Here is a 23,504-nt window from a genome sequence, read left to right as displayed (position 1 = left end):
CTCAGCGTCTTACGAGCGCATTTGCTTGGATATGGAAGTGTGGTGAGTCTCCCTGTATCCCGCTCTACAGAGGAAGGGTATACAGTACTAAAAATTCTCTCTACTTGTTAGTCTGAATTGTTAATTTTAAGTACATATTGCATATGAGATCTGTATATTACTGTGTTTTCTGCATGTTATGTTGAAAAAGAACCAGTTGAAACAGAAGTACAATTTTCCTACTTTTTTATAAGTTGTTATGGGGGTTGTATTCTCATATGACAATGTCTAATGCTTTAACATGTGACTGACTGCTAGTATATGTGCTGACTTTTCTGTGTAACGTCAGTCATGTTCTGACCCTCCATTCAGGTGCACTGTGGTCAGATTGATCTCACTTCTATATACTCATATATAGGTGATTTTCAGTCACAAGTTGTGTAGTCATTAACAGATTTTCTCTATCGTCCTAGTGGATGCTGGGGTTCCTGAAAGGACCATGGGGAATAGCGGCTCCGCAGGAGACAGGGCACAAAAAGTAGAGCTTTAGGATCAGGTGGTGTGCACTGGCTCCTCCCCCTATGACCCTCCTCCAAGCCTCAGTTAGATTTTTGTGCCCGGCCGAGAAGGGTGCAATCTAGGTGGCTCTCCTGAGCTGCTTAGAATAAAAGTTTAGTTAGGTTTTTTTTATTTTCAGTGAGTCCTGCTGGCAACAGGCTCACTGCATCGTGGGACTAAGGGGAGAAGAAACGGACTCACCTGAGTGCAGAGTGGATCGGGTTTCTTAGGCTACTGGACACTAGCTCCAGAGGGACGATCACAGGTTCAGCCTGGATGGGTCACCGGAGCCGCGCCGCCGTCCCCCTTACAGAGCCAGAAGAGACGAAGAGGTCCGGTGAAATCGGCAGCAGAAGACATCCTGTCTTCAGACTAAGGTAGCGCACAGCACCGCAGCTGTGTGCCATTGCTCTCAGCACACTTCACACTCCGGTCACTGAGGGTGCAGGGCGCTGGGGGGGGAGCGCCCTGAGACGCAATATAACGGAATACCTTAGGTGGCAAAACAGAATACATCACATATAGCTCCTGGGCTATATGGATGTATTTTAATCCCCTGCCATTTTACACAGAAAAGCGGGAGATAAGGACGTCGTGAAGGGGCGGAGCCTATCTCCTCAGCACACAAGCGCCATTTTCCCTCACAGCTCCGCTGGAAGGACGGCTCCCTGACTCTCCCCTGCAGTCCTGCTTCAGAATCAGGGTAAAAAAGAGAAGGGGGGGCATTTTTGGCAGCAAATAACGATAATAACAGCAGCTATAAGGGAATAACACTTATATAAGGTTATCCCTGTATATATATATATAGCGCTGGGTGTGTGCTGGCAGACTCTCCCTCTGTCTCTCCAAAGGGCTAAGTGGGGTCCTGTCCTCTATCAGAGCATTCCCGGTGTGTGTGCTGTGTGTCGGTACGCGTGTGTCGACATGTATGAGGAGGAAAATTATGTGGAGGCGGAGCAGTTGCCTGTGTTGGTGATGTCACCCCCTAGGGAGTCGACACCTGACTGGATGATTGTATTTAAACAATTAAGTGATAATGTCAGCAATTTGCAGAAAACTGTTGACGACATGAGACAGCCGGCAAATCAATTAGTGCCTGTCCAGGCGTCTCAGACACCGTCAGGGGCGCTAAAACGCCCGTTACCTCAGTGGGTCGACACAGACCCTGACACAGATACTGAGTCTAGTGTCGACGGTGACGAGACAAACGTAATGTCCAGTAGGGCCACACGTTACATGATCACGGCAATGAAAGAGGCATTGAACCTTTCTGACACTACAAGTACCACAAAGAAGGGTATTATGTGGGGAGAGAAAAAACTACCAATATTTTTTCCTGAGTCAGAGGAAATAAATGAGGTGTGTGAAAAAGCGTGGGTTTCCCCCGATAAAAAACAGCTAATTTCTAAAAAATTATTAGCATTATATCCTTTCCCGCCAGAGGTTAGGGCGCGTTGGGAAACACCCCCTAGGGTAGATAAGGCGCTCACACGTTTATCAAAACAAGTAGCGTTACCGTCTCCTGATACGGCTACCCTCAAAGAACCAGCTGATAGAAGGCTGGAAAATATCCTAAAAAGTATATACACACATACTGGTGTTATACTGCGACCAGCAATCGCCTCAGCCTGGATGTGCAGTGCTGGAGTCGCATGGTCGGATTCCCTGACCGAGAATATTGATACCCTGGATAGGGACAATATTTTGTTAACTATAGAACATTTAAAGGATGCACTACTATATATGCGTGATGCACAGAGGGATATTTGCACCCTGGCATCAAGAATAAGTGCTATGTCCATCTCTGCCAGAAGAGCGTTATGGACGCGACAGTGGTCAGGGGATGCGGATTCCAAACGGCACATGGAAGTATTGCCGTATAAAGGGGAGGAGTTATTTGGGGCTGGTCTATCGGACCTGGTGGCCACGGCAACGGCTGGAAAATCCACCTTTTTACCCCAGGTCACTCCACATCAGCAGAAAAAGACACCGTCTTTTCAAACTCAGTCCTTTCGTTCCCATAAGTACAAGCGAGCAAAAGGCCACTCTTTTCTGCCCCGGGGCAGAGGAAGGGGAAAAAGACTGCACCATGCAGCCGCTTCACAGGAGCAGAAGCCCTCCCCTGCTTCTGCCAAGTCTTCAGCATGACGCTGGGGCTTTACAAGCAGACTCAGATATGGTGGGGGCCCGTCTCAAGAATTTCAACGCGCAGTGGGCTCACTCGCAAGTGGATCCCTGGATTCTACAGGTAGTATCGCAGGGGTACAAACTGGAATTCGAGGCGTTTCCCCCTCGTCGTTTCCTGAAGTCTGCTTTACCAAAGTCTCCCTCCGACAGGGAGGCAGTTTTGGCAGCCATTCACAAGCTGTATTCCCAGCAGGTGATAATCAAGGTACCCCTCCTGCAACAAGGAAAGGGGTATTATTCCACGCTGTTTGTGGTACCGAAGCCGGACGGCTCGGTGAGACCAATTTTAAATCTGAAATCCTTGAACACTTACATAAAAAGGTTCAAATTCAAGATGGAGTCACTCAGAGCAGTGATAGCAAACCTGGAAGAAGGGGACTATATGGTGTCTCTGGACATCAAGGATGCTTATCTCCACGTCCCGATATACCCTTCTCACCAAGGGTACCTCAGGTTTGTAGTACAAAACTGTCATTATCAGTTTCAGACGCTGCCGTTTGGATTGTCCACGGCACCTCGGGTCTTTACCAAGGTAATGGCCGAAATGATGATTCTTCTAAGAAGAAAAGACATTTTAATTATCCCTTACTTGGACGATCTCCTGATAAGGGCAAGATCCAGGGAACAGTTAGAAGTCGGAGTAGCACTATCTCAGGTAGTGTTACGTCAGCACGGGTGGATTCTAAATATTCCAAAATCGCAGCTGATTCCAACGACACGTCTACTGTTCCTAGGAATGATTCTGGACACAGTCCAGAAGAAGGTGTTTCTCCCGGAGGAGAAGGCCAGGGAGTTATCCGAGCTAGTCAGGAACCTCCTAAAACCAGGACAGGTCTCAGTGCATCAGTGCACGAGGGTCCTGGGGAAAATGGTGGCTTCTTACGAAGCGATTCCATTCGGAAGATTCCATGCAAGAACATTTCAGTGGGATCTACTGGACAAATGGTCCGGATCGCATCTGCAGATGCATCAGCGGATAACCCTGTCGCCATGGACAAGGGTGTCTCTCCTGTGGTGGCTGCAGAGTGCTCATCTACTAGAGGGCCGCAGATTTGGCATTCAGGATTGGATCCTGGTAACCACGGATGCCAGCCTGAGAGGCTGGGGAGCAGTCACACAGGGAAGGAATTTCCAGGGCCTGTGGTCAAGCCTGGAAACGTCTCTTCATATAAACATTCTGGAACTAAGGGCCATTTACAATGCCCTAAGTCAAGCAAAACCTCTGCTTCAGGGTCAGGCGGTGTTGATCCAATCGGACAACATCACGTCAGTCGCCCACGTAAACAGACAGGGCGGCACGAGAAGCAGGAGGGCAATGGCAGAAGCTGCAAGGTTTCTTCGCTGGGCGGAAAATCATGTGATAGCACTGTCAGCAGTATTCATTCCGGGAGTGGACAACTGGGAAGCAGACTTCCTCAGCAGACACGACCTTCACCCGGGAGAGTGGGGACTTCACCCAGAAGTCTTCCACCTGATTGTAAACCGTTGGGAAAAACCAAAGGTGGACATGATGGCGTCCCGCCTCAACAAAAAACTGGACAGATATTGCGCCAGGTCAAGGGACCCTCAGGCAATAGCAGTGGACGCTCTGGTAACGCCGTGGGTGTACCAGTCAGTGTATGTGTTCCCTCCTCTGCCTCTCATACCAAAAGTACTGAGAATCATAAGAAGGAGAGGAGTAAGAACTATACTCGTGGTTCCGGATTGACCAAGACGGACTTGGTACCCGGAACTTCAAGAGATGCTCACGGACGAACCGTGGCCTCTACCTCTAAGAAAGGACCTGCTACTGCAGGAGCCTTGTCTGTTCCAAGACTTACCGCGGCTGCGTTTGACGGCATGGCGGTTGAACGCCGGATCCTGAGGGAAAAAGGCATTCCAGAAGAAGTCATCCCTATTCTGGTCAAAGCCAGGAAGGACGTAACCGCAAAACATTATCACCGCATTTGGCGTAAATATGTTGCGTGGTGTGAGGCCAAGAAGGCCCCTACAGAGGAATTTCAACTGGGTCGTTTCCTTCATTTCCTGCAAACAGGACTGTCTATGGGCCTAAAATTAGGGTCCATTAAGGTTCAAATTTCGGCCCTGTCGATTTTCTTCCAGAAAGAACTGGCTTCAGTACCTGAAGTTCAGACATTTGTAAAAGGGGTCCTGCACATACAGCCTCCTTTTGTGCCTCCAGTGGCACCTTGGGATCTCAATGTGGTGTTGAGTTTTCTAAAGTCACATTGGTTTGAACCACTTTCCACTGTGGACTTAAAATATCTCACATGGAAGGTGTCGATGCTGTTAGCCTTGGCTTCAGCCAGGCATGTGTCAGAATTGGCGGCTTTATCATATAAAAGCCCTTACTTAATTTTTCATTCTGACAGGGCGGAATTGAGGACTCGTCCTCAATTTCTACCTAAGGTGGTTTCTGCATTTCACATGAACCAACCTATTGTGGTACCTGCGGCTACCAGGGACTTAGAGGACTCTAAGTTGCTTGACGTTGTCAGGGCCTTGAAAATATATGTTTCCAGGACGGCTGGAGTCAGAAAATCTGACTCGCTGTTTATCCTGTATGCACCCAACAAGCTGGGTGCTCCTGCTTCTAAGCAGACGATTGCTCGTTGGATTTGTAGTACAATTCAGCTTGCACATTCTGTGGCAGGATTGCCACAGCCAAAATCAGTAAAAGCCCATTCCACAAGGAAAGTGGGCTCATCTTGGGCGGCTGCCCGAGGGGTCTCGGCTTTACAACTTTGCCGAGCAGCTACTTGGTCAGGGGCAAACACGTTTGCTAAATTCTACAAATTTGATACCCTGGCTGAGGAGGACCTGGAGTTCTCTCATTCGGTGCTGCAGAGTCATCCGCACTCTCCCGCCCGTTTGGGAGCTTTGGTATAATCCCCATGGTCCTTTCAGGAACCCCAGCATCCACTAGGACGATAGAGAAAATAAGAATTTACTTACCGATAATTCTATTTCTCGGAGTCCGTAGTGGATGCTGGGCGCCCATCCCAAGTGCGGATTATCTGCAATACTTGTACATAGTTACAAAAATCGGGTTATTATTGTTGTGAGCCATCTTTTCAGAGGCTCCGCTGTTATCATACTGTTAACTGGGTTCAGATCACAGGTTGTACAGTGTGATTGGTGTGGCTGGTATGAGTCTTACCCGGGATTCAAAATCCTTCCTTATTGTGTACGCTCGTCCGGGCACAGTATCCTAACTGAGGCTTGGAGGAGGGTCATAGGGGGAGGAGCCAGTGCACACCACCTGATCCTAAAGCTTTACTTTTTGTGCCCTGTCTCCTGTGGAGCCGCTATTCCCCATGGTCCTTTCAGGAACCCCAGCATCCACTACGGACTCCGAGAAATAGAATTATCGGTAAGTAAATTCTTATTATTACCATGTCTGTGAGCGGCAAAAGTAACAAGGAGAATTTATCAAGCACTCCTACATACCTAACATGCTTATCTTGTAAGACAGGGTTAATTGGTATGGACCAATTTGTCACTTATGAGGGCTTGTGTGCGAACTGTTTTGCTTTTCAGCAAAGTAAAAAACAGGAGTTGGTTCAACCACCAACAGAGCCACCATGGAATATGTTCGCAAAGACTTTATCTTCAATAGCGGACAGGTTAACTCCGGTAGCACCACCTCAAGGGTTAGGTTACACTATTAACCCATACATGCAGCTCCCTTCCTACGGCTTGGTTCCAGTAGCCTCTACAAGCAACCAAGGGACAGGTAAGACTAAGACAGATACGTCTATGTTGCTGACTATACAAGATAATACAACAGATGATGATACAGTATATTCAAATACTCTGTATGATGATCAGTCGCAGAGTTTTAGTTCAGAGGATGTAGTTGAACTTATTAATGCTGTGAAGGCTATTCTCTCTTTGGAAGAACCAGCCAAGACAGTGTTAAAATCTAAAGCACCTGTGTTTAAACGAACAAAATCAGTTAAAACTGAATTCCCAGCGTCAGATGAGCTGACGGAAATGATGGATGAGTCTTGGGTGACGCCCAGTAAGAAATATAAGATTCCGAAAAGATGGAATTCTTATTATCCATTTCCAGCTGCGGATTGTTCGAAAAGAGAAGTTCCTCCAAAAGTAGATGCACATGTACTGCGACTTGTGCATAAATCTGCTTTACCACTGTCATCTACCTCACTAAATGATGTCACAGACAGAAGGGTAGATAGCTTCTTGAAAAATGGATTTTCTCTAGTAGGAGCAGTGGTAAGACCTGCTATGGCTTCGGCCTGGGTAGCAAAGGCAATGGGCGAATGGATAGAGGAACTAGAGAATGACATCTCTTCTCCTAATAGGGAGCAAGAGTATCATTTAAGCCGTTTAAGACAATCTGCCCAATACTTAGAAGAAGCAGCAATTGATATGGGTACAGTTGCTTCTAAAGCTTCAGCCTGACAGTAGCCGCTCGCAGAGCAGTTTGGCTACGTACCCGGAAAGCAGATGAGGAATCCAAGAAAGAATTGGAAGCATTGCCTTTCATTGGTAATATGTTGTTTGGGAAACCATTATCTGATATCCTAGAATCAGAGGCTGAATCAAAGAAGGTCATATTTCCGGCTACTTATAACCCTAAATCTAAGGGTTCAAAGTTTCGCTCATTTAGTTGGCAAAGCGAAAGCTAAAGAGGTGTCTAAGCAACCCCAGTTCAAAACAAGGGGTAGGAAGCAGTGGGCTAGCAAAAAGCCAGCTTCCAAGCCTGAACAGAAACCATCAGCCTGAAGAGACGGGCCTCCGCCTGGAGGATTCCAGGGTTGGGGGCCGACTCCTGCATTTTGCACACATATGGCAACAGTCAACAACAGATGCTTGGGTGCAAAAGGTGGTATCTCAGGGATATGGGTTCCCATTCAGGAGGCAGCCTCCTCAAAGATTTTTTTTGCACCAGCCCGTCTCGTATAGAGTCGAAGGCCAATGCCCTGCAAGAAGCAGTCCAAAAATTACTGCAGTCAGGTGTGATTGTCCCAGTACCTCCATCACAAAGGGGACAGGGGTTTTACTCCTATCTATTTCTGATCCAGAAGCCAAATGGGTCATTTCGACCAATTCTCAATCTGAAAATTTTGAACAAATACATTTGGATCCCAATGTTCCACATGGAGACGTTGCGCTCCATAATGTTGGCTATGGAACCAGAAGAGATTAAATGGTATCTCTGGATGTACGGGATGCTTACCTACATGTGCCTATAGCACTGTCTCATCAGTGTTACCTCAGGTTTGCCATCCTCCAGGAACATTTTCAGTTCCAAGCTTTGCCCTTCGGGCTAGCAACAGCACCCCGGGTGTTTTACCAAGATCATGGTGGTTATGGCAGATTGTCTGCGCAAACAGGGGATAAGAATATTCCCATACCTCAACGACCTGTTAATCTTAGCACATTCGCAGGATTTACTTTTGAGCCATCTTCAACATACAATAGTTTGTTTACAGAGACACGGGTGGCTCATAAATTGGGAAAAGTCGTCCCTGAATCCGTCACAGCGGATGGTTCATTTGGGGGCCATATTGGATACAGACCTACAGAAAGTTCTCTTACCAGAGAAAAAGATAGTCAAGGTGCAGGTCATGGCTCAGGAAGCGTTGCACGCCCAGACAATGTCAGTCCATGCAGCAATGCGACTGTTGGGTCTGATGGTATCAGCCTTCGATATGGTGGAATATGCGCAATTCCACTCCAGACCCTTGCAGCACCTTATTCTGTCAAAATGGAACGGAAATCATCAGACGATAAAAAAGCAGATGATAAAGTTTCCAGTAAACGTAAAAAGGTCTCTAGCGTGGTGGCTACAGACAGACCATTTAAACAAGGGGAGACCCTTTTGGATAAAAGAATGGTAAGTCCTGACAACAGATGGCAGCCTGCAGGGCTGGGGTGCGGTACTCGGAAGCCTTTAGTTCCAGGGGAAATGGACCGCAAGGGAAAGTCGCCTGCCGATAAATCTGTTGGAGATAAGGGCCATTTACTTGGCTCTAGTTCAGGCAAAGGACAGTCTGCAAGGAAGACCTGTCCAGATTCGCTCAGACAATGCGACAGCAGTAGCGTACCTCAATCATCAAGGAGGAACTCGCAGCAAAAGATTGATGGAGGAAGTAACTCCCATTCTAAGATGGCCAGAGCTCCATCTCCCAGCATTGTCAGCAGTGTTTGTCCCAGGTGTTCTGAACTGGGAAGCGGATTTTCTGTCGACACACCATTCAGGAAACCGAATGGGCATTACACCCAGAAGTGTTTCAGACACTAGTGAACAGATGGGGTCTATCAGAGATAGGTCTCATGTAGAGATGAGCGGATTCGGTTTTACTCGGTTCTCAAAACCGAATCTTATTGGCTATCCAAAACATGTGACATCCGTGAGCCAATAAGATGTCGTTTTGAGAACCGAGTAAAACCGAATCCGCTCATCTCTAGTCTCATGGCGTCTCGTCTAAACAACAAGTTCCAAGTTATGGATCGAGAACGAAGGATCCCGGAGCGGTCCTTGTAGACATGTTGTCAGTAGAATGGAAATTTCATCTGGTGTATCTGTTCCCTCCAATATCTCTGTTACACAGAGTAGTGAGAAAAATAAAGCAAGCAAAGGGAGCCATAATTCTAGTAGCTCCAGCTTGGCCAAGAAGGCATTGGTAAACAGATCTACTGAGAATGTCTGTGGAAGCACCGATACTGCTCCCTCAACATTCCAGATCTGCTAATGCAGGGTCCTTGTTGCCAGTCATCTGGATCGTCTGTCTTTGACGGCGTGGCTATTGAAACCTCTATCTTAGAAGCTAGAGGATTTTCGAAACAAGTAATCCAAACTATACTTAGAGCAAGAAAGCCTTCTTCAGCTCGTGTGTATCATAGAATATGGCATGCCTATATTCATTGGTGTACTGGAAAAAATTTGAATCCAAGATCTTTTAAAGTTTCTGGGATTTGGGATTTTTTTCAAGCAGGATTGGATAAAGGTTTGAAAGTGGCTTCCTTGAGAGTTCAAGTATCGGCATTAACTGTATGGTTTCAGCAAAAGATTGCTGATTTACAGGATGTACGTACTTTCTTTCAGGGAGTTGTACATATTCAACCTCCATTTGTTCCTCCTGCAGCTCCCTGGGATTTGAATCTAGTTCTTAAATTCCTCCAGGGTCCTCCGTTTGAACCGCTTAAGAGAGCAGATCTTAAATGGTTAACGGCTAAAGTACTTTTTCTACTGGCAATGGCGTCAGCCAGAAGAGTGTCAGATTTAGGAGCGTTATCGTGTAAGTCTCCTTTCCTAAGTTTTTTTCCAGTCAGAACAGTTCTCAGAACGAGATCTGGTTATCTTCCGAAGGTGGTTTCAAAGTTTCATCTGAATGAAGAGATTTTAGTCCCAGCTTATAAGGTTTTATCTGCGGGAGAAGCGTCGCTGGATGTAGTCCGAGCTTTAAGAATCTACATAGATCGTACTAGTGCCATCAGGAAAACAGATTCTCTCTTCAGCCTCTACGGATTTCATAGAAGAGGATGGCCTGCTTGTAAACAGACGCTGGCGAGATGGCTCCGAATGGTAATATCAGAAGCCTATTCTCGTGCAGATCTCCCTACTCCGGCTAATGTCTCTGCACACTCTACACGTAAAGGTAGGTCCTTCATGGGTAGCACAACAGGGTGCTTCAGCAGAACAGATATGTAAGGCAGCTACATGGGCTTCCATAAACACATTCATTAGACATTATGCCTTGGATACTTTTGCCTCTCATGACGCAGACTTCGGGCGAAAGGTCCTCCTGTGCAATCAGGAGCATCCCCACCACTAAAATGGCTTTGGGAATCCCAATGTTATCCTGTGGATAATCTTGTGGACCCAGCCAGAGAATAGGCGTTATGGTAAGAACTTACCGTTGATAACGTGATTTCGCTTATGTCCACAGGTATCCACAGGGATCACACCCTGACGCACCTGATTTGAGGATCTTGACAATCACTAAACCTCTTCCTTCTTGTATGGAAGGGTGTGCATGTGTGTTCTTATTGCCTAAATAGGTTTCTACCTGATGCTCCTGCCTATATCGCTGTGGAAAGAACTGATCTGACTGAGTCAGTGGGCAGGATTATATGGGGAAGCCCCGATGCATCCTGGGAGGCCAGAAAGCTCGTGACCGTGTTGGTGCCATTTCCGCTGTCTCTCAACCATATCCCAATGTTATCCTGTGGATATCTGTGGACATAAGAGAAATCACGTTATCAACGGTAAGTTCTTACCATAACGTCTATATCTTCCTAATGTACTCTTATTAATTTCTCTATCGTCCTAAGTGGATGCTGGGGTTCCTGAAAGGACCATGGGGAATAGCGGCTCCGCAGGAGACAGGGCACAAAAAAGTAAAGCTTTACTAGGTCAGGTGGTGTGCACTGGCTCCTCCCCCTATGACCCTCCTCCAGACTCCAGTTAGATTTTGTGCCCGAACGAGAAGGGTGCAATCTAGGTGGCTCTCCTAAAGAGCTGCTTAGAGAAAGTTTAGTTTAGGTTTTTTTCTTTACAGTGAGTCCTGCTGGCAACAGGATCACTGCAACGTGGGACTTAGGGGGAAAGTAGTAAACTCACCTGCATGCAGAGTGGATTTGCTGCTTGGCTACTGGACACCATTAGCTCCAGAGGGATCGAACACAGGCCCAGCCGTGGAGTCCGGTCCCGGAGCCGCGCCGCCGACCCCCTTGCAGATGCTGAAGCGTGAAGAGGTCCGGAAACCGGCGGCTGAAGACTCCTCAGTCTTCATAAGGTAGCGCACAGCACTGCAGCTGTGCGCCATTTTCCTCTCAGCACACTTCACTGGGCAGTCACTGAGGGTGCAGAGCGCTGGGGGGGGGCGCTCTGAGAGGCAAATATAAACCTTATACAAGGCTAAAAATACCTCACATATAGCCCATAGGGGCTATATGGAGATATTTAACCCCTGCCTGACTGGAAAAATAGCGGGAGAAGAACCCGCCGAAAAAGGGGCGGGGCCTATCTCCTCAGCACACGGCGCCATTTTCTGTCACAGCTCCGCTGGTCAGAACGGCTCCCAGGTCTCTCCCCTGCACTGCACTACAGAAACAGGGTAAAACAGAGAGGGGGGGCACATTAATGGCTATATATATATATATTAAAGCAGCTATAAGGGAGCACTTAATATAAGGATATCCCTTATATATATAGCGCTTTGTGGTGTGTGCTGGCAGACTCTCCCTCTGTCTCCCCAAAAGGGCTAGTGGGTCCTGTCTTCATTAGAGCATTCCCTGTGAGTTTGCGGTGTGTGTCGGTACGTGGTGTCGACATGTATGAGGACGATATTGGTGTGGAGGCGGAGCAATTGCCAAATATGCAGATGTCACCCCCCAGGGGGTCGACACCAGAATGGATGCCTTTATTTGTGGAATTACGTGATGGTTTATCTTCCCTTAAACAGTCAGTTGAGGACATGAGGCGGCCGGACAATCAATTAATGCCTGTCCAGGCGCCTCAAACACCGTCAGGGGCTGTAAAACGCCCTTTGCCTCAGTCGGTCGACACAGACCCAGACACGGGCACTGATTCCAGTGACGACGGTAGAAATTCAAACGTATTTTCCAGTAGGGCCACACGTTATATGATTTTGGCAATGAAGGAGACGTTACATTTAGCTGATACTACAGATACCGTAAAACAGGGTATTATGTATGGTGTGAAAAAACTACAAACAGTTTTTCCTGAATCAGAAGAATTAAATGACGTGTGTGATGAAGCGTGGGTTGCTCCTGATAAAAAGTTGATAATTTCAAAAAAGTTATTGGCATTATACCCTTTCCCGCCAGAGGTTAGGGCGCGCTGGGAAACACCCCCTAAGGTGGACAAGGCGCTCACACGCTTATCCAAACAAGTGGCGTTACCCTCTCCTGAGACGGCCGCACTTAAGGATCCATCAGATAGAAAGATGGAAGTTATTCAAAAGAATATATACACACATGCAGGTGTTATACTACGACCAGCTATAGCAACTGCCTGGATGTGCAGTGCTGGAGTAGTTTGGTCAGAATCCCTGATTGAAAATATTGATACCCTAGATAGGGACAATGTTTTACTGTCGTTAGAACAAATAAAGGATGCATTTATCTATATGCGTGATGCACAGAGGGATATTTGCACACTGGCATCTCGGGTGAGTGCTATGTCCATTTCAGCCAGAAGAGCCTTATGGACACGACAGTGGACAGGCGATGCGGATTCAAAACGTCACATGGAGGTTTTGCCGTATAAAGGGGAGGAGTTATTTGGAGTTGGTCTATCAGACTTGGTGGCCACGGCTACTGCCGGGAAATCCACTTTTTTACCTCAAGTCACTCCCCAACAGAGAAAGGCACCGACCTTTCAACCGCAGCCTTTTCGCTCCTACAAAAATAAGAGAGCAAAGGGCTTGTCGTACCTGCCACGAGGCAGAGGAAGAGGGAAGAGACACCAACAGGCAGCTCCTTCCCAGGAACAGAAGCCCTCCCCGGCTCCTGCAAAAACCTCAGCATGACGCTGGGGCCTCTCAAGCGGACTCGGGGACAGTGGGGGGCCGTCTCAAAAATTACAGCGCGCAGTGGGCTCACTCGCAGGTAGACCCCTGGATCCTGCAGATAATATCTCAGGGGTACAGGTTGGAATTAGAGACGGATCCTCCTCATCGTTTCCTGAAGTCTGCCTTACCAACCGTCTCTTCCGAAAGGGAGAGGGTGTTGGAAGCCATTCACAAGCTGTACGCTCAGCAGGTGATAGTCAAAGTACCCCTATTACAACAAGGAAAGGGGTATTATTCCACTCTATTTGTGGTACCGAAGCCGGATGGCTCGGTAAGGCCTATTCTAAATCTGAAGTCCTTGAACCTCTACATAAAAAAGTTCAAGTTCAAGATGGAGTCACTCAGAGCAGTGATAGCGAACCTGGAAGAAGGGGACTTTATGGTATCCTTGGACATCAAGGATGCGTATCTACACGTTCCGATTTACCCCGCACACCAGGGGTACCTCAGGTTCATTGTTCAAAACTGTCACTATCAGTTTCAGACGCTGCCGTTCGGATTGTCCACGGCGCCTCGGGTCTTTACCAAGGTAATGGCCGAGATGATGATTCTTCTTCGAAGAAAAGGCGTATTAGTTATCCCATACTTGGACGATCTCCTAATAAGGGCAAGGTCCAGAGAACAGCTGGAGACAGCTTTAGCACTATCTCAAGAGGTGCTAAGACAACACGGGTGGATTCTGAATATTCCAAAATCCCATTTAATCCCGACAACTCGTCTGCTGTTCCTAGGAATGATTCTGGACACGGTTCAGAAAAAGGTTTTCCTTCCAGAGGAAAAAGCCAAGGAGTTATCCGATCTGGTCAGGAACCTCCTAAAACCAGGAAAAGTGTCAGTACATCAATGCACAAGAGTCCTGGGAAAAATGGTGGCTTCTTACGAAGCAATTCCATTCGGCAGATTCCATGCAAGAATATTCCAAAGGGATCTGTTGGACAAATGGTCAGGGTCGCATCTGCAGATGCACCTGCGAATAACCCTGTCACCAAAGACAAGGGTGTCACTTCTGTGGTGGTTGCAGAAGGCTCACCTATTAGAAGGCCGCAGATTCGGCATTCAGGATTGGATCCTGGTGACCACGGACGCCAGCCTGAGAGGCTGGGGAGCAGTCACACAAGGAAGAAACTTCCAGGGAGTATGGACGAGTCTGGAAAAGTCTCTTCACATAAACATTCTGGAACTAAGAGCAATCTACAATGCTCTAAGCCAGGCGGAACTTCTCCTGCAAGGAAAGCCGGTGTTGATTCAGTCGGACAACATCACGGCGGTCGCCCATGTAAACAGGCAGGGCGGCACAAGAAGCAGGAGTGCAATGGCAGAAGCTGCCAAGATTCTTCGCTGGGCGGAGAATCACGTGATAGCACTGTCAGCAGTGTTCATCCCGGGCGTGGACAACTGGGAAGCAGACTTCCTCAGCAGACACGATCTTCATCCGGGAGAGTGGGGTCTACATCCAGAAGTCTTCAACATGTTAATAGACCGTTGGGAAAGACCAATTGTAGACATGATGGCGTCTCGCCTCAACAAGAAACTGGACAAATATTGCGCCAGGTCAAGAGATCCACAGGCAATAGCTGTGGACGCACTGGTAACTCCTTGGGTGTACCAGTCAGTGTATGTGTTTCCTCCTCTGCCGCTCATACCAAAGGTATTGAAGATCATACGGCAAAGAAGAGTAAGAACAATACTAGTGGTTCCGGATTGGCCGAGAAGGACTTGGTATCCGGAACTTCAAGAGATGCTCACGGACGAACCGTGGCCTCTACCTCTGAGAAGGGACCTGCTACAGCAGGGTCCCTGTCTTTTTCAAGACTTACCGCGGCTGCGTTTGACGGCATGGCGGTTGAACGCCAGATCCTAAAAGGGAAAGGCATTCCAGAAGAAGTCATTCCTACCTTGATTAAGGCACGGAAGGAAGTCACCGTGAAACATTATCACCGCATTTGGCGAAAATATGTAGCGTGGTGCGAGGATCGGAGGGTTCCGACGGAGGAATTCCAACTGGGTCGTTTCCTACATTTCCTGCAATCAGGATTATCTATGGGTCTCAAATTGGGATCCATTAAGGTTCAAATTTCGGCCCTGTCAATATTCTTCCAAAAAGAATTGGCCTCTGTCCCTGAGGTCCAGACTTTTGTCAAGGGAGTACTGCATATACAGCCTCCTGTGGTGCCTCCGGTGGCACCGTGGGATCTAAATGTAGTTTTAGATTTCCTCAAATCCCATTGGTTTGAACCATTGAAAAAGGTGGATTTGAAATATCTCACATTGAAAGTGACTATGTTACTAGCCCTGGCCTCTGCCAGGAGAGTATCTGAATTGGCGGCTTTATCTTATAAAAGTCCTTATCTAATCTTCCATTCGGATAGGGCAGAACTGCGGACTCGTCCGCATTTTCTCCCTAAAGTGGTATCAGCATTTCATCTGAACCAACCTATTGTGGTGCCTGCGGCCACTAGCGACTTGGAGGACTCCAAGTTGTTGGACGTTGTCAGAGCCTTAAAAATATACATTGCAAGGACGGCTGGAGTCAGAAAATCTGACTCGCTGTTTATATTGTATGCACCCAACAAGTTGGGCGCACCTGCTTCTAAGCAGTCGATTGCTCGTTGGATTTGTACCACAATTCAACTTGCACATTCTGTGGCAGGCCTGCCACAGCCTAAAACTGTAAAAGCCCACTCCACAAGGAAGGTGGGCTCATCTTGGGCGGCTGCCCGAGGGGTCTCGGCATTACAACTCTGCCGAGCAGCTACGTGGTCGGGGGAGAACACGTTTGTAAAATTTTACAAATTTGATACCCTGGCAAAGGAGGACCTGGAGTTCTCTCATTCGGTGCTGCAGAGTCATCCGCACTCTCCCGCCCGTTTGGGAGCTTTGGTATAATCCCCATGGTCCTTTCAGGAACCCCAGCATCCACTTAGGACGATAGAGAAAATAAGAATTTACTTACCGATAATTCTATTTCTCGGAGTCCGTAGTGGATGCTGGGCGCCCATCCCAAGTGCGGATTATCTGCAATACTTGTACATAGTTATTGTTAACTAATTCGGGTTATTGTTAAGGAGCCATCTTTAAGAGGCCCTTTCTGTTGTCATACTGTTAACTGGGTTTAGATCACAAGTTGTACGGTGTGATTGGTGTGGCTGGTATGAGTCTTACCCGGGATTCAAAATGCCTCCCTTATTGTGTATGCTCGTCCGGGCACAGTACCTAACTGGAGTCTGGAGGAGGGTCATAGGGGGAGGAGCCAGTGCACACCACCTGACCTAGTAAAGCTTTACTTTTTTGTGCCCTGTCTCCTGCGGAGCCGCTATTCCCCATGGTCCTTTCAGGAACCCCAGCATCCACTACGGACTCCGAGAAATAGAATTATCGGTAAGTAAATTCTTATTATTTCTACTCATGAATTATTATGAGCATTTAATAATATCTTTGCAGCATACACATTTGACGATGCGCATAAGTTACATCGTCGTGAATGCAAATTATATGGGGCATAGCGTTACCGATATCGTCAGTGACAGCGTCCACTCACATCCAGCTGCATGCAGTCTTGTCTAATATCTTTAGATTTCAAGGCTTGAACTAAAAACATTGGATATCGTTAATGACCTGCGGAAGCGTGCATCATTAGCGATATACTGCAAATACATTGGACGATGTGAACGATATATCGTCCGATCCACCGGTTCGATCAGTATATCGACTGCATAATGTCAAGTGTGTACCCAGCCTAAGACATAATTCTAAAGGACTACAAAAATACTTCAGTTGTTTAGCCTGCTAATTATCGATTTTTACCGAGGGCTAATTGAAGGAGGAATGCTAAAACACTTTACTCTGATATTGTGACCGTTAAGTAAGGTACGATTAAAAGCATTTTATATACAGGTCCAATATAATTGAATATAAGCAGCATGCTATATATACAAATTAAATACTCCCAGAAGACCATTTTTATTATTCTTTCATACTAGTACTTTTTATTTTTCTTAATTCTCATTAGCAAATTATTAAAATTACAATATTTTCAGTATTTATCTATTAAAATTATAAAATGTTCTCAATAATACGGAAATTAATTTATACTGAAAAGTAATAAAAGTTACATTTAAAAACAATCCAAGGTACTTCTGTGCAACTTCTTTTCTGCTCTTTACAAATTACTCGCAGACTCCCTTTTACTAGATAGCAGTGAATGTGTAGGTGTGTAAAGGGTAAATGGTCTCTCCAGTGCAGGTCTGCTACAAACAAATTTAGGCCCCAGTGTGGCACTACTTAAGGTGGGTACACACTGGTAGATATATCTGCCGATCAATTGATCGGCAGATATATCTATGGACGGATCGGGCAGTGTGTTGAGCATACACAATGCCCCATGCGTCGGGGACTGACATCATTACTGGGCGGGAGTGTACACACGCCCTCCTAGTTCAGCGCCGGCTGCAGCAGCATGTGTACGCGCCATTATATCGGTAGATATATTGGCCGTCGGCTGTGCTGTGGGCCGACGCGATACGTCTGTGAACGACGGAGTTCAGACATATTGCCCGTACACAATCGCCGACGGACCCGCAATATATCGTCCGTTCAAGAGAACGGACGATATATCGGCCAGTAAGTACCCACCTTTAGGATGCAGACAGTCTAGAAGCCCCCAATCTGTGCACGTTCTGGCTCAGAGCCAGTTGAGAATTGGGGATCAGTATGAAAAACCAGCAGTATGTGGTCACCCATAGAGGGAGTAATGTCTGTGGCGCTGGGATTCCGGCGGCGGCATTTCACCGCTAGTCGGGATTCTGGCATCGGCATTGTGGCGTCCGGGATACCGACTAGCGGTATTGTAACCGCATCCCGAGAATTGATGTGTGTGGCTGAAGTCTAATGCATCCCCACAATCATTGCCATCTACTTTCCTTCCCCTATATCAAAATCCTGGTGATGAAACGCGTAGGACCTCGGTCTGGTGACATCTGCTATTACACTAAGGGGGACATTTACTAAGCAGTCATAAAAGTTGAAATGTGAGCCAGTGGAGAAGTTGCCCATAACAACCAATCAGCTGCTCTGCATATGTTTATAGTATGCAAATTATAAATGTTACGTCAATACTGATTGGTTGCCATGGGCAACTTTTCCACTGGCTCACTTCTTCACTTTTATTACTGGTTAGTACATGTTCCCCTAAGCTATTGTGTGTTCAACTCTACTGTTCAAAGATTTGTTTTAATGTTTAATTGTGTTGTATAATTGCCTGTTTGTTAACCAGACTGGTGTTTTAATAAACTGCTTTTGTTGTTTGTGATAATGTATACAAAAAATGGGGCACTTCTAGATTAATCCCACATTCAGTAGCCACAATAAATATAAATACCTGTATAGGCATATATAGACATGCATGTATTTATACTGATTCTGTTTAGTGCTTTATTAAGCATTTGGCAATACACTATTGTAATTTTATGATGTGCCTTGTAGAAATGGTCATAAATATGAAACTGGAATTGAAACAGTTTCTCTGATCATGCCTGGTAATCTTGGTGTTCTCTGTGTTCCAGACAGCATGGAGGTGCTATGCTGCAGAAAACCCAGATTCTGCCACGTGGAAAATCTACATTAGAAAGGCTCATCGGAGCCAGCACATCATGTCCCCCAGCCCAAAACCCAAGAAAACTGTGTTGGTATGGTATGATTTTTGGGGGAGATGTATTAAAACTTGGAGAGATTCGATTAAATACCAGCCAATCAGCTCCTCACTGTAATGCTACAGACTATGAGGTAGATGTATTAAGTGGTGTTATGGGCGAGAAGTGGGATCAGTGCACGTTATGTGCGCCGATGCTGCTTTTCTGCCATGTACGGACTGCATAGTTGATCTCTCAAAACTTTTCATACATCTACCACATGGTTTGAAAAATAACAGTTTGGAGCTGATTGTCAATTTTGATTCGTAAAATGTTGAAAGGTATTTCTAATACAGGTTGAGTATCCCTTAACCAAAATGCTTGGGACCAGAGGTATTTTGGATATCGGATTTTTCCGTATTTTGGAATAATTGCATACCATAATGAGATATCATGGTGATGGGACCTAAATATAAGCACAGAATGCATTTATGTTTCATATACACCTTATACACACAGCCTGAAGGTAATTTTAGACAATATTTTTTATAACTTTGTGTATTAAACAAAGTTTGTGTACATTGAGCCATCAAAAAACAAAGGTTTCACTATCTCACTCTCACTCAAAAAAGTCCATATTTCGGAATATTTGAATATGGGATACTCAACCTGTATCAACAAATATATCTTAATACAATTAATGGTTTTTGATCATTTTTGGTTGGTGAAGAATCATGGTACAATCATAACTAAAATAATGAATTGTATGTCATATTTATAAAAAAAACTTTCCTGTAATCAAGCATCTAAATATTTGTTTCATATTACATTTCCTGGCAGCTATCTCACAGATGCAAACACTGTAGTAGGAAAGGTGATGCTTTGTGAAACAATATATTAAATATAACCAACAATAAGAAATGGACCCAAAACCCACTGTACTTTCTTCCAAACATTATTGATTTATAATACAGTTGGACGATAGCGATAATGGGATGACGTCCTGGATAAAATAATTTTGACTTTACGGTTAAATCTAGGGTCTCATTGTTTTGGCATTTAAACAATGAACTCTACGTTAATTTATCATATATATATATATATATATAGTGTATACAGTGAGGCGGCACTCACTCAGGACTTCAATAGAACAATAAAACTCTACAGACAAGCTGTTGTTGTTAACGTTTCAGTTGTATTAACTGTTGTTCTGAAGAAAGTTAATACAACTGAAACGTTAACAACAACAGCTTGTCTGTAGAGTTTTATTGTTCTATTGAAGTCCTGAGTGAGTGCCGCCTCACTGTATACACTACATAGACCTTCGAGTCATTGGAGGGCACCCGGGCATACCAGCAACAGGTATTGAGTGCCGAGCTACAATCTACTATATATATATATATATATATATATATATATATAGCATGACTAGTGATGACCGTTAGAGAGCATATTATGGGTATAAGGAAAGGAAATATTACTAATTAGTTAATGCAATAGGAAAACTAGTTAGCATAGTGTATTTTATGCACTTCTACATTAAAACAGGTGCACATTAACCAGCTGACCACCCATTTTGTTAATATGGATATTTAGGGCGGGATTCAATTCTTTTCACCCCTTTCCACACCTGTTCTGTTTCTGCCCTCAGGGGCATGGTATCATTATTTCAACTCACTACCCCCGGAGTAGTGAGGCACCCAACCCTTTACACAGCTAAACTTGATCACTATGGGCGCAATATGCGCGATAACGGAGATCATTTTAGAAAGAAAATTGGGCGTGATAGATCATTTGAATCCCAGCCTTAGAGTGTTGCAGTTTTCATTTATGGCCACACGGACGCAGTAACGGTAATTACATCTCACCATTATTATCAAGGGCATTCCCATCATACTGCCATCTTGGTAAAGTACTCAAGTATAGTGTGATGTGGGCACTGAAGTTATGAAGAAGTTAACATTACTGTAACTTAATAACTTTATAGCCAATGTAATGTTTCCTTAAAAAAATCCCTTTGAAGTGTACCTGTTACCTACACTTACTGGAGGAAGCTGCTTTGAGTCTTGGTCCGATAGTCATTAGATTAGAGTGTGTCCGTAACCAGTGAGCTATAGATGATGATGATGTAGTTCCCCACTGAGGTTCTAGTGAATTGATAGGCTGCCTTCTATTAAATGGGATGCGTTAGGCATCCTGGTGGTTGGGATGGTATCCGGTCCTTAGGCTGACAGTACTTAGGTCGACACTCATTAGGTCGACCACTATTGGGCGACATGGCTTAGGTCGACATCATCACTAGGTCAACATGGACAAGTTCGACATGGAGACCGGTCGACATGAGTTTTTTACATTTTTTGTTTAATTTTTTTGAGCGTGTTCATACTTTACAATCCATGAGGACTGCAATTGGGAACAGCAACCGAGCCATGTGAGGGGACACGGTGCACTAATTGGGGTTCCCTGTCACTTTACAGAGAAAACAACACCAACATTTTTTTAAAACCCATGTTGACCTAGTGACCATGTCGACCTATTTCAGGTGTTGACCTAGTCACTGTCAACCAATAGTGGTCGACCTAGTGACTCTCTATGCTATGATCCACACCCGGTCAGGATACTGGCAGTCATGTCACTGACTCCAGAATACCAACACCACTCAGGAGACCGGCACTGGAACAACAACAGCCGACATCCCGAAGGTGAGTGTCAGGGTGGGGGTTAGGGTTAGGGCCTGGAGGGGGGGTTAGGCACTAGGAGGTGGTGAGTCATAGCTGAAACCCCCCGAGGGTTGGCCGTATCCGCCACTCCAGGAGGGTTAGAGTAGGGGATGGGGAAGGGGTAGAATACTTACTCCATCCGGTGACGGGATTGTTAGTGTCGGGATGCCAGGATAACATGCCTAACCCTATTAAATATACTATATAAGCCCATATAACTGCTGTCTCTTTTGTGCTGTGGGGACCACATGCTGATTAACCTACAGTATATGTGTATAACCGGACTAATAATGCCTTGGTGCCAAGTTGTCTACATTAGAAACAATTGTAATATTTGTTGTTAGAGCTGTCATGTGAAAACGTTTCTAGGTTAAGAGAAAGAAAATGCGCACAGAGAAAGAAGAGGGCTCCACTGAGAAAATGCTGAACATCCCACATATCACATACGATCACGTCACTGATGATAGAAAAAATGACAACTATTCAGTGGAAGGATATGAAAATACAGGTAGTAATATTATTGTGATGGCCGCTTATTCTCAGTAGAAACTTAGTCACTATGAGCTTTCACTGTTACTTGACAGAGGGGATCTGCTGTTCCTAGCGTCATCTTATCCAAATCATTTAGCCGGGATCGCCCTCCCACCCTGCCGACATTTTGCGTTCGGAATCCCGGGGTCAGTATGGTAACTGCAGGAATCCCCACCGCCGATCACCCAGCCCCAACCCATTTATCCATTAAGTAGCAGTAAAAAAAATAAATAAAAATAATATATATATATATATATATATATATATATACATATATATACATACATACATACCGTATATACTCTAGTATAAGCCGACTTTTTCAGCACTTCTTTTTGTGCTGAAAAAGCCACCTCGGCTTATACTCGAGTCAGCTTTAAGTGCCAAGTGTGCCAGATATGCCCCACAGTGCCAGGTGTGCCAGATATGCCCCACAGTGCTAGATACTTACCCTCCATCGCTCCCGCGCTGTCTTCTGAATGAGGGACACGGAGTGCGCAGCGCGTGGCTCTCCTGTGTCCCTCCTGCATCTCCGGCGGCAGCGGCGTCTGTGTGGTTAAGGAAGTGCACGAACCGGCACTTCCTTTACCACACGCCGCTGCCGCCAGAGATGCAGGAGGGACACAGGAGAGCCACGCGCTGCGCACTCCGTGTCCCTCATTCAGAAGACAGCGCGGGAGCGATGGAGGGTAAGTATCTAGCACTGTGGGGCATATCTGGCACATCTGGCACTGTGGGGCATATCTGGCACTGTGGGGCATATCTGGCACATCTGGCACTCTGGGGCATATCTGGCACTGTGGGGCATATCTGGCACTGTGGGGCATATCTGGCACATCTGGCACTGTGGGGCATATCTGGCACTGTGGGGCATATCTGGCACTCTGGGGCATATCTGGCACTGTGGGGCATATCTGGCACATCTGGCACTGTGGGGCATATCTGGCACTGTGGGGCATATCTGGCACTATGAGCTGCATTTCCCACTCTAGGCTTATACTCGAGTCAATAAGTTTTCCCAGGTTTTTGTGGTAAAATTAGGTGCCTCGGCTTATATTCGGGTCGACTTATACTCGAGTATATATATATATATATATATATATATATATATATATATATATATATATATATATATATATAATTTTTTTTAGAAAAAAAGATTTAAGCTCAGGATTATTTCTATAACCTTTTATTTACTTTCCATCACCAAAATTAAGTCACAGGTGAAAGCTGTATAGAAACGAACAAAACCTGTGTATAATCCACAATAGTAGTATTATTGTTACCAATTTTTCGGACTTTTTTCCGATGTTTCACCGTTTTTTTGTTTT

General features: G+C 45.7%; 1 protein-coding gene across 1 annotated transcript in view; it reads left to right on the top strand.

Annotated features, from left to right (window-relative positions):
- The window catches only part of KCNQ1 (potassium voltage-gated channel subfamily Q member 1), a 278,960-nt gene that overhangs the window by 220,877 nt on the left and 34,579 nt on the right, over positions 1 to 23,504 (top strand). The window contains exons 10-11 of the mRNA XM_063944343.1: positions 18,857 to 18,979; positions 22,012 to 22,150. Of these exons, the coding sequence (XP_063800413.1) occupies positions 18,857 to 18,979; positions 22,012 to 22,150 (262 nt within the window). The remainder of the gene's footprint in view (positions 1 to 18,856; positions 18,980 to 22,011; positions 22,151 to 23,504) is intronic.

The sequence above is a fragment of the Pseudophryne corroboree genome, chromosome 11 (assembly GCF_028390025.1).
Source record: "Pseudophryne corroboree isolate aPseCor3 chromosome 11, aPseCor3.hap2, whole genome shotgun sequence".
NCBI lineage: Eukaryota > Metazoa > Chordata > Amphibia > Anura > Myobatrachidae > Pseudophryne > Pseudophryne corroboree.
The sequence above is the reverse complement of the archived record's forward strand: the minus strand, read 5'-3'. Positions and strand labels throughout refer to the sequence as shown.